Below are 16,633 nucleotides of genomic sequence, written 5' to 3' on the forward strand. Positions count from 1 at the left end.
TAATTTTCAAACGATGCAAGAATGGTCAGAATATACAGAACAGACAAACAACAAGGCCCTATAGTTCCCTTTGCTATGCAGGGAACTATATATTTAACATCCTATGTGAAGCCGCAATGGAAGAGAATAAAGACAAAGTGTGTGCGTGTGTGTGTGTGTGTGTGTGTGTGTGTGTGTGTGTATAACTGAATCACATTGTTGTACAGCTGAAATTAATATAACATGGTAAATCAACCAGTTTTTCAAGTACTTACTCTTATTTCTTATCACAATACTCATTCTTGTCACTGCAAACAATCTCTTTCAACTAAACTATACTTCCATAAAAATGACTGAATAGAAAACACAATATAAACTTTTCAATTCTCCTGTTACTCAGAACTGATATAAAAGTCATATTTCATATGAATCTGTGAGTATTATATAGAGACATGGTAAGTTTTTAAATATAGCAACCAATAAAAGGTTTGAAAGTGTGAGTTAAGAGAAAGGAAGGCAGTGAGATGAGTTATCCATTTATATTTCTACAAGGTCCTATGCAAGGCTTAGCTCAAAATATATGCAGAAAATTACATGCAGGGGAGGAAGAGGGAAGAAAAAGAACAAACCCTGATTTCATCCACTGGTCAAACATTTAATTTCAATTACTGATCAATCCTGAATCCATGCCACTTTAATTCTACAGAGATTAAAAAAAAAAAAAAAGACGTATCTATGCCTATTATGGAATTTTCCTTCTCACCTACTTCATCCATAAAGTTGATGTGACTTAGCTCCAAAATGACGAAATGAAATAAGAATCAGAATTTGGCCTCTCAACTTGTTGTTATTAGATTCTTTAGGATCCTGAAAACTGATTTTAAGAGTCTCCTATTATTGTTAAAGAGAATACTAACTACTGAAAATCACAATGATAACATTTACTTTCATCTTTTGGGGGAAAAATGTTTCTAACTGAGCTGATTTGAGATTCTAGAAGGAATCTGCAAGGCAAACCGATAATACTTACAAAAAGCTGAAAGTAAAAGTCTGAAGATTAGTTTTCTTCTGAAATGAACACAGCAGCCTTATTTAAATGGACATGATATGATATGATATTATCAAGTTAAGGGTTTTTGTACCTCCTCCACTGCAACTCTAAAATAAAACCCAAAATTAAGCAATAAAATCTGAAGCCATCTACCAAACACAGGAAGTAGAGTGTTGTGAACAATGAATTTAAATCCTTCAGGGTGATTACACTGGCAGCTCTCTAAATTTATGGATGTCTTGCTTCTGTTTGAAAAATTTTAAATAATTAAATGCAAAACTAAAATGTTTATATGCTAACATATTTTACATTTCTCTTATTAACATCTGAGAGCTTACATTAAGATCCTGAAATACAAGACAGTATACCCACATTTTCACCATTGTGCTTCTTCCAAGCCTAAAAATAAGAATTGGGGTATGCTATTTTCATAAAAGTTTAGAAACATTCATGGACACATTGATGGCTTTATGTAATAAGTGAAGAATTTAGGTGATGGTTTAAACCCACACTCCCCTCCAAAAGACTTCTTTCCCTACTTTTACATACTCCCAAGTATTTTCAACCAAGTAACACAAGAACGTGCTTTCTAAAAATATAAAGGGGCTAGGATCACCCCATCATGAACGAACAACCTAAACATCTGAGTAATAACTTCTAAAATAAAATCACAGAAAAAGATGGTGCATTGCTAAAACTATTAATAAAATTTAAGACAAAGAGTTTATTTTTCAATAAGAAAACAAGGCAAAGAGAGCCCAACCTGATCTTGTATGCCTGCCCAATAGAACTTTCCACCATAATTAGTGCTTCCACCTCTGGGGCAGGGGGAGGAGCTTAAACTCAGGGTGACCTCACGGAGCAAGGGCAAAACAGTATAAATGCTGCAGGACAGCTCTGGAGAGGGCATCTTCTGCAGTGCTCACCTGGGCACAGGGCAAGGCACAGCGCACTGGTAAGAAGCCACCTCCAGGAACTCCTAGAGTCCGGGTAAGTCCACCGGTAGATCTCCATGTCAGCGTATTTGGAAAAAAGTCTCAGTTATTTGCTTTGTGATTTAAAATAATGGCTTTCCACTAAAATCACTCAGAAAGTTTAATTTGTAGCTGTCTGTAAAATATAGTCTTAATTATAACTATATTTGCAAAAACATGTAATCTGAATTTCAGTGTTTTTGAGACTATTGGTAACTTCAGTCTGTATCAAAGATCTTGAGTTATTTCATACAGACATCCAACTACAGTTTCTGTGTTTCTTTTATTGAAATCATTTTATTTTCACTTGATTATCTAGACACGGTTTTTAAAACCAACGAAGACATATATTCACATAATTAACAATTATAACTCTCAATTTATGGAATATATTTAAGATATACAGAATAAGGTTAAAAAAGTAGATGAAGAATTCATCTATGCAACATTAGAAAAATAAACCAGGTCAATAATGAAGCTATATGAAATTATTCTTTTCTGTTTTTCAGAATCCAGCTGAGATCATGCTGCCACAAACAGCCTTTTTGCTGCTAATGTCCTTGAACTTGGTTCATGGAGTGTTTTATACTGAGCAATACCAAACACCTACGGGCATAAAAGGCCCACCATCCAACACCAAGACACAGTTCTTCATCCCTTATGCCATAAAGGGTAAAGGTAAACTGAACTATATATCTTGCTGTATTAACTACTGGGTTGTTGCTGTATATAATCTTAATGATCTCTTTAGCAAAATGTTTTTTTAATTTTATTTGGCATTAAATTACCTTCAAACTCCTTAAATAGCCCAAAATGGAAAAGTAGGTCTATTCAAGAACATTCATATCCTTTACACAAGAATAGCAGAAATACCTAAAGAATATTAGGAAATTTTAGGTGTAGAATTTTTTCCCTCAAATGTGTGCTTTTTGCACAAATAATTCCCACAACCTAGACATATTAATCCAACCAAATTAGTCATGTTTAAATTGTTTTAACTAAATATAACTGTCCATTGTACACAAAAAGAGTAACAGGTTTATATATCTAAATGTTTACACACATTTCTTTTTACAGCTTATTTTTCTAGCTTACAAATCCATACAAAATTGAGTCTTAGCTATCAAATAACATGAGATTCCCACAAGAGAAATTTAATAGACAAATGAAGTAGCAATTCTCATAATTTTTTTTAATGCATTTTGGTTTAGTTTAGTTGTTAAGTGCACAGACCTAACTGCTTTATGCAACTCTGAGTTAGTTACTTATCCTCTCCATGCTTTAGCTCACTTATTTGTAAAACAAGGCACGTATGTCTATTTCAAAGGGCGGTTCTGAGACTTAAATTAGTTAATATGCAAAGTGCTTCAGTTCAATTCAGTCGCTCAGTCATGTCTGACTCTTTGCGACCCCATGAATCGCAGCACGCCAGGCCTCCTTGTCCATCACCAACTCCCAGATTTCACTTAAACTCATGTCCATCGAGTCCGTGATGCCATCCAGCCATCTCATCCTCTGCCGTCCCCTTCTCCTCCTGCCCCCAATCCCTCCCTGCATCAGAGTCTTTTCCAATGAGTCAGCTCTTCGCATGAGGTGGCCTGCTTCTATTTTCCATACTACTTCCATTAATTCTACTTCTATTATTACTTCTCTCCTCCTCTTCCTCTTCCTAATACTCTAGAACTGGTGCTGTAGCCTTAGGTTAAGTTTTAACTCTTTTCTTGAATCTGTTCTTCATCGGCTCAGCTTTCTTGACTATTATGAAGGGTACTGATATCATGTATATAAAGTACTAACAAATCCTCAAGCAAGGGCAACTTTTAGGTTCATATTCACCAATTTCATTTAATAGCTATCTGGCACAAACTGCCTGCTACATTACTGAATTACACTGAGCAATATGAACTGACTGTAGGACACAAATTTCTTTTCCATAATATTTTTCCATTATGCTTACATATTTTAACCTATAAAGCTAAGAATATTTGCCATAAAATTTAAAAATTATGCTTCTGGAGACGACTATTTTTAGCAAACTGAATGTATAGGATTGTCTTTTTAAGAAGAAAGATGAAATTTTAAATGTTTCATGAAAGGTAGCTTAATGATCAGAAATAAATAGATACCTTTCAATGCTCAAATACAAACACAGTATGAGAAAGAAAACAGTTAGGAAAAGAATTAAATACAAGAAAATCTGATACTTTTCTTGAAGCAACAAATGCAATTTGAAATGCTATGACAAGCAGTACTGAACTACACTCTGTATGATCACAGACTTTTTTTGTAGCTTACAAGATCATAACAAACAGTTGTGAATTAAAATAAAATGCACCACCACTATTAGAAGTTTAAAATATTTTCTATCTTTTCACCATAATATACTGTATCATTCTGGTTTTTCTTTTATAGAAAAAGTGAAAATATATCTTGTTAACAAATGAAAAATTTAGAAGCCATATTTTAACTATTAAATCCACTTTAGTTTACTTGGTAATACAAAGTAGAAACAAATACATTATTGCTATTGCTAAGTCACTTGAGTCGTGTCCAACTCTGTGCAACCCCATAGACGGCAGCCCACCAGGCTCGCCCATCCCTGGGATTCTCCAGGCAAGAACACTGGAGTGGGTTGCCATTTCCTTCTCCAATGGATGAAAGAGAAAGGTGAAAGTGAAGTCGCTCAGTCATGTCCGACTTAGCGACCCCATGGACTGCAGCCTACCAGGCTCCTCCATCCATGGGATTTTCCAGGCAAGAGTACTGGAGTGGGGTGCCATTGCCTTCTCCATCTAGCAGCAAATAAATGAAGACAAAAGCCCACAATTTATATAGTGAAACACTGAATTGTAACAGATACACAAGAAATTCCTGTGCAGTTGCTAGGCACATCTGTTCAAAAAGGTTAAGAGAACTCAGTCGAAACACTAAATTATGCTGCAGAGGGTTTCATTACTGGTGAGTACACCGGAACCATACTCTGACACAATCAACCACTTTGTGGACATTTAAGAAACTTCTCTCCTGCAACCTACCAGGGTAACATTTTAAGTGATAGAGATCACTGTCTTGGAGTTTCAGTCTCAAATTAGGCTCAATTCAGTCATTCACAGCAAGACTTGCTTTTCCTCTCTACTTTAACAGTTAAACAGATTTCCAACCAGACCAAGACAATTATTTTTATATAGACATGATCTTTATAAGATTCTGAATCAAACCCCAATTTAATATGATTTGCATTTTTAAAATGTCCTATTTTACTGCAAACCATTAAGAAAGCCTTTATTCATTTATTCTATTTGCAAGGCATTAACACTCGTTCATATAGATATATCACATATGTACCGTAACATCACCAACAGTATGTGCTAATATATGGAAATCTTTTCCATAAATTAATTTTTCTCATAGTCTTTTTCCTCATGTCATTTTCTGAAAATCAATGGGTAAATAAAACTACACATTTGTTTGAAAAATGAAATATAACTTCTAATTAGTACAACATATAAAGATACTCAAATGATTTTCCTATTTCAGTATATGTTTTAATGACTATGCTCTGTATTTTATACTTCATGTATTATCAAATGTTTTCCAAATATCAGGAACATCTCTATCCAAGAGTATACATTAGCAACTACTATTGGCTGACTACTTCTTACATGCCAGTTAATTAATATGAAAGATTTAAAAAATACAGTAATGTACCAGTTAACATTTAAAAGAAATTATACCCATAAAAATATATTTTCAAAGGCAATTTTCAATTCTTTTAATATCAGTTTCATTTTAGTCTCCATTTTGATATTTAAGCCATTAAAGATTTAGTTAAATGGAGTTGAAGCATATTAACATGTTTTATACAAAAGAAGATGGAGCTCAAAAGTCACAGTTCTAAGTCATTTTCAGGGTTTTGACCAAACTACTCAACTACTTTGACATCTACTAAATCTACCATCACTATGAACCATTTTCTGACAGCATAAGAATCTAATATTAATAGTATACACAGATATATTCTAAGTGTATTTCTGAGAATTTATTAAACAGAAAATTAATTTTAAATAAATCCTGCAAGTAGATATTTAAAAATATAAGTAATTTCATTACCGTCTTTGCTAATATAGAATAATTTCTGAGAAAAAAAGACTTATCTAGAGGCATATGATAGTGCTGCCTAAAGATCCTTTGACATGGTGATACTTCCCCAATAGTGTATCCTAAAGCCGGCCATGCTCTGTTACACCCCGCCTTTGAATGACTAAAACCAAAACTCTGGACACCTCTTAAAGCACTTATCATATGGACACTTGTTTTATTCTCTTTGGGACTACAGTTCTTACAGGATGTGTTTTGTACTTTTCTTATACTTACAGTTCAATAATAGATTTCACATTACAGGCACTGAATAATTTTTTAGTTTAAATTTACTATACCATACCAGAAGTATTTAGTTCAAATGAACCCACAGATCTATGAAATCAACAATATCTGCATTAATCAAAGAAAATTTTATTTAACCATTTTAATACTATTTTATGTACCTTGCACATTAATTCTCTAATTCCTTATTTCAATTTTAAGTCAATAACAGAGAACATAAGAGCTCATGCTTTGTACTGAGGTCAAAAACAACCAAACGAAAGAAAACCCGAAATCTAAACTGTTTACAGCAGGGTCATGGCAGATGTAAATTAAAACAGACTGTGTTTCTCCTTTATCTTACAGGATAGCTTTTGTGAAGGAAAGTTGTTTTAGTTCTTAACCTGTTCCTTTTTCATTCTGTACTTGCCCTTTTCCTCTTTTCCTATCAAATGCCATTTTTTCCTTTTCCTTTTTCTAGGTAGACGATCTTCCTATAATAAATGTGCTAGTAAGTTTACCGCCAATGCACTCTTATTCTAAATGAATGTTTCAATCCCAGCTTATTTTCATGGATCATTAGGACGTAATGAAAGTATGATGGTAGCCACAGTCTTGTGAAACCATCTTCTCTAGCAGTATGTTTTAAAACAATATAAATGCCTGAAAACAATATAAAATTGTCTAAAACCACTTAAGACTAGTCTGCCAAAATGGTCTGACTGACACTGCAATAAATACCCTGTCCTCGTTTATACTGTGAGAAGCAGTGGTTCCTTAGCATCACTAAGCCCTTACCCCATGTGTCCTGTGCGTGTCTTTCAGGCGTGTCACTAAGAGGAGAGCAGGGTATCCCCGGCCCACCAGGCCCCGCTGGACCTCGAGGGCACCCAGGCCCGTCAGGACCACCAGGAAAACCCGGCACCGGAAGTCCTGGGCCCCAAGGACAGCCAGGGTTGCCAGGACCACCGGGACCGTCAGCCACTGGGAAGCCAGGTTTGCCAGGACTCCCAGGAAAACAAGGGGAGAGAGGACTAAATGGACCAAAAGGAGATATTGGACCAGCTGGTTTACCAGGACCACGGGGCCCACCAGGGCCACCTGGAAGCCCCGGCCCAGCTGGAATTTCTGTTCCAGGAAAACCTGGGCCACAAGGACCTACAGGAGAACCAGGTCCCAGGGGCTTTACCGGAGAAAAGGGTGCACCAGGGGTCCCTGGACTGAATGGACAGAAAGGGGAAACGGGGTATTGTGCTCCTTGCCGCCCAGGTGAGAGGGGCCTCCCAGGTCCTCAGGGTCCCACGGGACCACCTGGCCCTCCTGGAGTGGGGAAAAGAGGTGAAAATGGGTTACCAGGACAGCCAGGCCTCAAAGGTGATCAGGGTATTCCAGGGGAAAGGGGACCAGCCGGCCCACCAGGCCCCCAAGGCCCTCCTGGGGAACAAGGACCAGAAGGCATTGGAAAGCCAGGAGCCCCTGGAACTCCAGGCCAGCCAGGGATCCCAGGGATGAAAGGTCACCCTGGGGCTCCAGGAACAGCTGGGCTCCCAGGGGCTCCCGGCTTTGGGAAACCAGGCTTGCCAGGCCTGAAGGGACAAAGAGGACCCGTGGGCCTTCCAGGGAGTCCAGGTGCCAAAGGGGAACAAGGCCCAGCAGGTCATCCTGGGGAAGCAGGTCTTCCCGGACCCTCAGGGAATATGGGACCCCAAGGACCAAAAGGCATTCCAGGCAACCCCGGGCTCCCAGGCCCTAAAGGTGAGATGGGGCCAGTGGGGCCTGCAGGAAACCCTGGGGCAAAGGGAGAAAGGGGCTCCTCTGGCTTAGATGGAAAACCAGGGTACCCAGGAGAGCCAGGTCTCAATGGTCCCAAGGGTAACCCAGGGTTGCCAGGCCCAAAAGGTGACCCTGGAATCGCAGGATCCCCTGGTCTCCCAGGCCCCGTGGGTCCAGCAGGAGCTAAGGGAGTGCCTGGACACAACGGTGAGGCTGGGCCCAGAGGTGTCCCTGGAATACCAGGTACTAGAGGTCCCATTGGGCCACCAGGCATTCCAGGATTCCCTGGATCCAAAGGCGATGCGGGAATTCCAGGGCCTCCTGGCCCAGCTGGCATAGCAGTCAAGGGCCTCAATGGACCTACTGGGCCACCAGGGCCTCCAGGACCAAGAGGCAATGCTGGGGAGCCTGGCCTCCCAGGGCCCCCAGGGCCCCCAGGCCCTCCAGGCCAAGCAGCCCTGCCCGAGGACTTTGTAAAGGCAGGCCAAAGGCCGTTTGTTAGTGCCAATCAGGGAGTAACAGGAATGCCAGTGTCTGCTTTCACTGTTATCCTCTCCAAAGCTTACCCAGCTATAGGTACTCCTATCCCATTCGATAAGATTTTATATAACAAGCAACAGCATTACGACCCAAGAACTGGAATCTTTACCTGTAAGATTCCAGGGATATATTACTTCTCTTACCACATACATGTGAAAGGGACCCATGCTTGGGTAGGTCTGTATAAGAACGGCACCCCTGTAATGTACACCTATGATGAGTACATCAAGGGCTACCTGGATCAGGCTTCAGGGAGCGCCGTAATCGACCTCACCGAGAACGACCAGGTGTGGCTCCAGCTGCCCAATGCAGGCTCGAATGGGCTGTACTCCTCTGAGTACGTCCACTCCTCTTTCTCAGGATTCTTGGTGGCTCCAATGTGAGCATATTCTCACCGAGCTAACACAAATCTGCTTGAAAAGGCATTCCCCAACTCCACCCCATCCCATGAAATGCATATGGAGGTAGGCTGAAAAAATGTGACCAATTTTAGTTTTCCAAAGTGCAGGTCTGAGCTCTCAGATACAGTAAACATATGTGAAGATCCTCTTGAGTTTCTAGTCAGCAATCCTAAAACTCCTAAAAGTTTTCTGTGAACTCCTTCAGTATTTAAAAATTTCATCCTGATAAGCTAAAAAAGTGATCGCAAAAAACCCTGAAATGTGATGCAAAATCATGTCAAATTTGATTTCAGAAGTTCAGCATTTCCTTTTAAAAATAAGTCTATTTCTGACAATTAACAGGAAAATTTCCAGGAAACATTCGGGAGATTTCATATATCTTTATGGGACTTAAATACTTGAATATTCAAATTTAAAAAACACTATATACCCTAAGATCTTTCTGATGGTACATTACTTGAAGGTTTAAGTGGCCCCTTTTGTCAATATCTATTCAAGTATACAGGTGCATATAGACTTTCTACAGCTCTCATAAGAAACCCAAAATATTAATGTTAAAGTTAATCTGAAATGCAAGGTGCTTTAGTCATGAACCTTTTCAAATTTTTCTGTGGACTGCTGAAAGCTTTCTATATACCCTTTAAAACTTGGAAATGGTGTCTAACCTATTTTATTTATTTGACACAAGTGTGATTAATTTGCTTTAATGATAATGTTAATATGATTTTGTGGGTTTATAGAGTATTAGCATATGTACCTTGGGCCTCCCATTCCAGTGAAATTGTAATATCAAGGGTTTCAAAATCTGACTAGAAATGAAAAGATATTTATTTCTGCTCTGTACTGTATTTTAATGTTTCTGTTTAAAACTCATAAGCTGTGCCTCATGAAAAGTTTTATCTACTCCTTATTTACAATGCAATAAAATAACATCAATAGATGATCATGTTGAATTTATTTGAAACCAGCAATTTGCTCTTCTCAACCACTCTTTTAAGGGTTTTCATTTTACAAAGTTAATAAAAAGTAAAATGATAAAGTGGTGGGTAGCTTTTGCAAGGGGCATGGATATACCCTTCTACTGGAGATGGGCATTTCCACACACCCAAGCACTCACTGTTGACTGTGAAAGCCATCAAACAGAACCACATGTGATCTACAGGGTGAAGGGCTGGGGACTGGGAACAGAAAAGTAAGACAATCACCAAGTCAGTGATATTCTTCTAGGAAGGAAAGAAGCAGGCAGCAGAGAAACATGTAGTTTGAACAAATATTCTGCAGTTATTCACTGCCTTGACATGTTTTTAGTCATAATATTTAGGATCATTTTGATGTCTTAATGACATTAAAAGGCAGGCAAGAATTTTTATGCCAATCAAACGGCAACATTTTATTTTTCTCAGCGAAAAACACTGCCTGTGAGCATCCACCAGTCCAAAGGCTGAATTAGGACAGTCTGGTTCAAGTCACTCAGGTACCATACTATAAAGGCGTCTCTTAATGCCTTAGAAGCAATGTTTCTGTGTAACCCAAGCAAACCTGTTGATGGAACCGTAAAAGCCTGGGCTTGGGTTGGTGATCTCTGCTCCCATTCTGTGTGAGCTCAACCTGCTTTTAAGCATTACAAACAGAATTTTCACTCTTCCTCTCCGTCTATAATTACTACACTAATGGTTACAGCTGTCACCAATCTCATTTCCAAGCCAAGAAAGACCAAATTCTGGGGTATCCACAAGACAGTCCTATTGGCAAGCATGTAAAAGACAGCATCTCTTAGAATACTGGCAATGATGGCCATTAAACAGACATGAAGAAAAGCAGCTGACTATAACCAGTATCAAGTTATAGCAATATCTAGGGCCAAATGAAATCCTAATTAAGGTACGTAAAAAATAGGTACCTCCTAAGTAATTCATCAGACGCACAGCACTGAACAAACATCTAAAGCCTCTCTCCAAGAAATGGAGACACAGACACAGAGAACGAACTTGTGGACACAGCCGGGGAAGGAGAGGGCAGGAGAAGTTGAGAAAGTAGCACAGACATACACACACTATCGTGTAGAACAGATGACGAGTGGGAAGCTGCCACATAACACAGAGCTCAGCCTTGCACCCGGTGACAACCTAGAGGGCCGGACGGGGTGGGAGGGAGGCTAATGAGGAAGGGGGATGAATGCACAATCCTGACTGATTCGTGCTGATGTATGGCAGGAAACTACTGCAACACTGTGAAGCAATGATCTTCCAAAAATAAAAATAAAAGAAATAAAGTCTCTCTTCACATTACTCACCTTTAAAAGCTGACATCTTATAATTATGTTGTATACCAGCAACTATATCCTTCCAAAAATCAAATGGTTTTTGACCATTGTTCTGCTAAAGAAAAAAAAAAACAAATCCAAATGTGACACAAGTAATAATTCTGTTTTTAAGCATAGTAGAAAACACTTGGCAAACAACTATATTACTGCACTATAAAATAGGGATTCGTGTTTTAGGAAATAGATTAATAAACTTCTCACTTTTCCAGATGGGATCATAGAAAAATATCTTCCATGAAAATCATGGCTATAGAGATGTATATACATATGACTAAATATTAATGTAACCCATATAACCCAAATAAAATAAAAATTTCCATGCATTATAAAGTCTAAACAATATACACTACTTTTAACACGTGAACAAACCTACAATGTTACAGCTTAGGAGGTATCAGGATATGTCGCTTCCTGTACCATGGCATCAATGGAGCTAAAAGGCCTGCAGCCTTAAAACTGCAAAAGCTGGTTACTTTACGATTCTGTGCACATTTACCTGAGTTTCAGTAAACAAGAGCATCAAGTCTCTACTGGTGAGATGAAGGAGGTTCCTAATCTAAAATTCAAATCATTTATGCTAAGTATTTTTTTTTTTAACCCAGAAAGCAAGTAAACAGGAAAATACACAACCCTATAGCCCCGTGCTTCCTTGGAGATATTAACCAGTGTCCTATATAAACAAATACTAACTACTAGATAGTATTTAAATTATATCAAACCCAAAATATTTAAAGATCGGTGCATTTGTTACAGTCACTATAAAATGAGAAGCTGACTCCATCCCGTAACAACTTCTACAAGCCAGAACTATGGCTCAAGAGAAACTTTCATAAACACATGACCTGTAATTCTGATTCAAAAAGAAACCATCATCTAGTCCTATCTGAATGCAGAGTCCCAAAGAATAGCAAGAAGAGATAAGAAAGCCTTCCTCAGTGATCAATGCAAAGAAATAGAGGAAAACAACAGACTGGGAAAGACTAGAGATCTCTTCAAGAAAATCAGAGATACCAAGGGAACACTTCATGCAAAGATGGGCTCAATAAAGAACACAAATGGTATGGACCTAACAGAAGCAGAAGATATCAAGAAGAGGTGGCAAGAATACACAGGAGAACTATATTGAAAAGATCTTCATGCCAGACATCCTAGAATGTGAAGTCAAGTGGCCCTTAGGAAGCATCACTAAGAACAAAGCTAGTGGAGGTGATGGGATTCCAGTTGACCTATTTCAAATGCTAAAAGATGATGCTGTGAAACTGCTGCACTCAACATGTCAGCAAATATGGAAAACTCAGCAGTGGACACAGGACTGGAAAAGGTCAGTTTTCATTCCAACCCCAAAGAAAGGCAAATGCCAAAGAAAGCTCAAATTACCACAATTGCACTCATTTCACATGCTAGTAAAGTAATGCTCAAAATTCTCCAAGCCAGGCTTCAGCAATACGTGAACCGTGAACTTCCTGATGTTCAAGCTGGTTTTAGAAAAGGCAGAGGAACCAGAGATCACATTGCCAACATCCGCTGGATCATCAAAAAAGCAAGAGAGTTCCAGAAAAACATCTATTTCTGCTTTATTGACTATGCCAAAGCCTTTGACTGGGTGGATCACAATGAACTGTGGAAAATTCTGAAAGAGATGGGAATACCAGACCATCTGACCTGCCTCTTGAGAAATCTGTATGCAGGTCAGGAAGCAACAGTTAGAACTGGACATGGACAACAGACTGGTTCCAAACAGGAAAAGGAATATGTCAAGGCTGTATATTGTCACCCTGCTTATTTAACTTATATGCAGAGTACATCATGAGAAACGCTGGGCTGGAAGAAGCACAAGCTGGAATCAAGACTGCCTGGAGAAATATCAGTAACCTCAGATATGCAGATGATACCACCCTTATGGCAGAAAGCAAAGAAGAACTAAAGAGCCTCTTGTTGAAAGTGAAAGAAAGTGAAAAAGTTGGCTTAAAGCTCAACATTCAGAAAACTAAGATCATGGCATCTGGTCCCATTACTTCAAGGCAAATAGATGGGGAAACGATGGAAACAGTGACAGACTTTATTGTTCTGGGCTCCCAAATCACTGCAGATGGTGACTGCAGCCATGAAATTAAAAGACACTTGCTCCTTGAAAGGAAAGTTAGGACCAACCTAGACAGCATATTAAAAAGCAGAGACATTACTTTGCCAACAAAGGTCCATCTAGTAAAAGCTGTGATTTTTCCAGCAGTCATGTATGGACGTGAGAGTTGAACTATAGAGAAAGCTGAGTGCCGAAGAATTCATGCTTTTGAACTGTAGTGTTGGAGAAGACTCTTGAGAGTCCTTTGGACTGCAAGGAGATCCAACCAGTCCATCCTAAAGGAGATCAGTCCTGGGTGTTCACTGGAAGGACTGATGCTGAAGCTGAAACTCCAATACTTTGGCCACCTGTTTCAAAGAACTGACTCATTTGAAAAGACCCTGATGCTGGGAAAGACTGAAGGTGGGAGGAGAAGGGGATGACAGAGGATGAGATGGTTGGATGGCATCACTGACTCAATGGACTGAGTTTGAGTGAACTCTGGGAGCTGGTGATGGACAGGGAAGCCTTGAAGTACTGCAGTCCATGGGGTCGCAAAGTCAGACATGACTGAGCGACTGAACTGAGGCCTATCAGAAACATCACTGTCATTTTGAAAGACAATACAGGCAAAAAGGTACGGGATTCTGGCATAAAACCAATTTATGGTCATAGTTCTTAAGCTCTAAGTATAAACTGATATAACCAGAGATCTATTTAATCCTGATACCTAGGACATAGAAAAAAAACTATATACATTAAACTATTCTCAAAATGATCATTTTTAACATTTCATCCCATTTTTCTGGTTTTATACTATCTAACAATGCTTAAAAAGACACATGGAATTTCTTTACATTTCTTTATTTTAAAAACTCTGCTAATGAAAACAAGAAGTATTTCTCCACAGGCAGGTTTGGTATTTTCTTTTTCTAGACTTTTGCACCCCCTGCTGGAGAACAGGTTTATTATCCTTAGGTATGGTCGTTATTTAATTTTCCAAAAATACTTTGACCAGTTTCTCTATGTCTTTCCTTCTTGGTAACCTGTGAAAGGAAGGAAAATGAGTAAAGTCTCAACTCGAAAGACATATATAATTAAGTCCTCAGTATGCATGTGCGCTTAGTTGCTCAGTCATGTCAGATTCTTTGCGATACCATGGGCTGTAGCCCTCTGTACATGTAGGCTCCTCTGTCCACGGGGATTCTCGAAGCAAGAATACTGGGGTGGGTTGCCATGCCCTCCTCCAGGGGATCTTCTCAAGCCAGTTCTCCTGTATTGCAGACGGTTTCTTTACCATCTGAGCTACCAGGGAAGCTCAAATTTATGAGCCAAAAAGGTCATAAATTTATTAAGCTCAAAAGCTCCAATTTATGGCCAAATAACATACCATAGTTTCTAAGAAATGAGGCCCCACTCACCTTTGTTAAAGAGTCTACCACTCTGGCACATAGAAGAGCTCCAGGCAGGTCAAAGTAGTTATCATAAAAGTAGTATTTTCCTAAAAAGAACACAATTTTAAACTGGGATCAAATTAATGCCTCATTTATGTGATACGGAAAACTTGGCTAAAAGAGGCTATATTTTGGTTTAGTTACTTAAAGGAGCTTCTATTTCAATTCAGAACCACTCTACTACCCTGTCATCCACTGTCTTTTAAAGAAGGCTTCACTATAATGCCTCTATTAATATAAAAAAGTTATAATAAAATGATATGTATAAGTTAAGCATTTTATCAAAAACATTTTAATGCAAAATTAAAGACTATATCATAAGTATGAAATACATTATGAAAAAGTCACAATTTGTATTATCAGTGTCACTGAATTTCAAAACCATCAACCTAACACTGGAGTACCACGAAGTACATTCACTAACTGTGTTGGTTGATCCCCTGGAGTCTCACATTCAATCTTTATGCAACTTCAGACAAATTTCAGTGCAATGTAAAAACAGCCAGGGTGAGAAAAGGAACCAAAAAAAAAATGTGTCCTCACATCACGTGAGGACACAGTGTGTGCTTATCTTAGAAAAACTTAAAACCAATACAATATTGTAAAGTAATTAACCTCCAATTAAAATAAACAAATTTATATTTAAAAAAAGAAAAACTTATAAGCACAGCACAGGCACACTCTAGATCTTGGAGAGCAAAGGGTGTGATTTATCCTCCTTGGCCTGAGGCTAGAATTCAAGTTGAGCCCTTCCTTGGCACTGACAGCACTTTTGAATCTGCTGTCCCTGGGCAGAAGACACTTTGGAGGATGCATGTCACATCCCCTTGGTCCACGGCTGGCCCCAGCCACAGCTGTGCTGAACACCACTGTCCTTCCTCAAGCCACACCTGCGTCATTCCCTCTCTCTGGAAGCCTCTAGAGCCCATGTGGAAAGCCTCAATGGACAGGTCAGGAATCAGTGCCTGCAGGCCCCAACTTCCTGTCCCTCGGGTTGACAATTCTGGGAAGCGCTCTCTGCGCTTCTCCTCAGAAGGCCTGGTGGAATCAAGGGCGCTTCTCTGTTCTTTCCTTTCACGTCACACGCTCACTGCTCTCTCACTCCGGCAGACTGCAACGAGGAGCAACCACTCCACTTTGAGCACAAACCTCACAGAGTCCTCTGTCCTGAGAACTCCTGGTACAAAGAGGAATCGAGCAGGATCAACAGGTGGAGCCGGATTTCAGTTTAATATAAGGGAGTACTTTTCAAATTACAATTACTTTTGTGCAGATTATTGTAACTGCCTGACCCCTTCCTCCATTTGTAAGCTATGTATGAGGTCATGGAACATAGTGGCCTTGTGTCTTAGTGTCTACTATGCACAATTTCCAGTATATTGTAGGCACTCAATAAATGCTTGTTGAATGATCCAAAAACTGAATGGATTACAGTCAACCTTTGAACAACACAGGTGTGAACTGCACAAGTCCACTTTTACATGTATTTTTTTCCACACGTAAATAAATACAATAAATACTATAGCAGTTCACGATCTGTGACCCGCAGTAAGTTGAACCCACAGATGCAGAAACTGAGACAGGGAGGAACTCCAATTAGGGAGGGCTGACAACAAAGTTATACTCAAGATTTTCAACTTCTTGAGGTAAGTGTCCCTAATTCCTGAGTTGCTCAAGAGTTAGCTGTATGTTGGAAAGAAGAAGCGTCACGGTA

General features: G+C 39.2%; 2 protein-coding genes across 4 annotated transcripts in view; one reads left to right on the forward strand and one right to left on the reverse strand.

The window, feature by feature from the left end:
- Nucleotides 1–16,633, reverse strand: part of NT5DC1 (5'-nucleotidase domain containing 1) — a 119,338-nt gene that overhangs the window by 90,331 nt on the left and 12,374 nt on the right. Inside the window, exons 5-6 of one of the 2 annotated variants that reach the window (XM_018053044.1) lie at nucleotides 14,887–14,966; nucleotides 11,374–11,455 (exon numbers count right to left, since the gene is read on the reverse strand). In XM_018053044.1, the coding sequence (XP_017908533.1) occupies nucleotides 11,374–11,455; nucleotides 14,887–14,966 (162 nt within the window). Of the gene's footprint in view, nucleotides 1–11,373; nucleotides 11,459–14,886; nucleotides 14,967–16,633 lie in introns of both variants that reach the window. The other variant, XM_005684544.3, reaches the window with a different exon arrangement.
- Nucleotides 1,979–10,018, forward strand: COL10A1 (collagen type X alpha 1 chain). Of its 2 annotated transcripts, XM_005684543.2 has the most exons (3): nucleotides 1,979–2,020; nucleotides 2,514–2,682; nucleotides 7,192–10,018. In XM_005684543.2, exons 2-3 carry the CDS (start codon nucleotides 2,529–2,531, stop codon nucleotides 9,060–9,062), a joined length of 2,025 nt encoding a protein of 674 aa, XP_005684600.2. In that variant the 5' UTR covers nucleotides 1,979–2,020; nucleotides 2,514–2,528; the 3' UTR covers nucleotides 9,063–10,018. The 2 variants fall into 2 exon arrangements, with proteins under 2 accessions (XP_005684600.2, XP_017908531.1); XM_018053042.1 differs by lacking the exon at nucleotides 1,979–2,020 and having other exon boundaries at nucleotides 2,426–2,682; nucleotides 7,192–9,153.

This window comes from Capra hircus, chromosome 9 (assembly GCF_001704415.2).
Source record: "Capra hircus breed San Clemente chromosome 9, ASM170441v1, whole genome shotgun sequence".
In the NCBI taxonomy this organism is placed as follows: Eukaryota; Metazoa; Chordata; class Mammalia; order Artiodactyla; family Bovidae; genus Capra; species Capra hircus.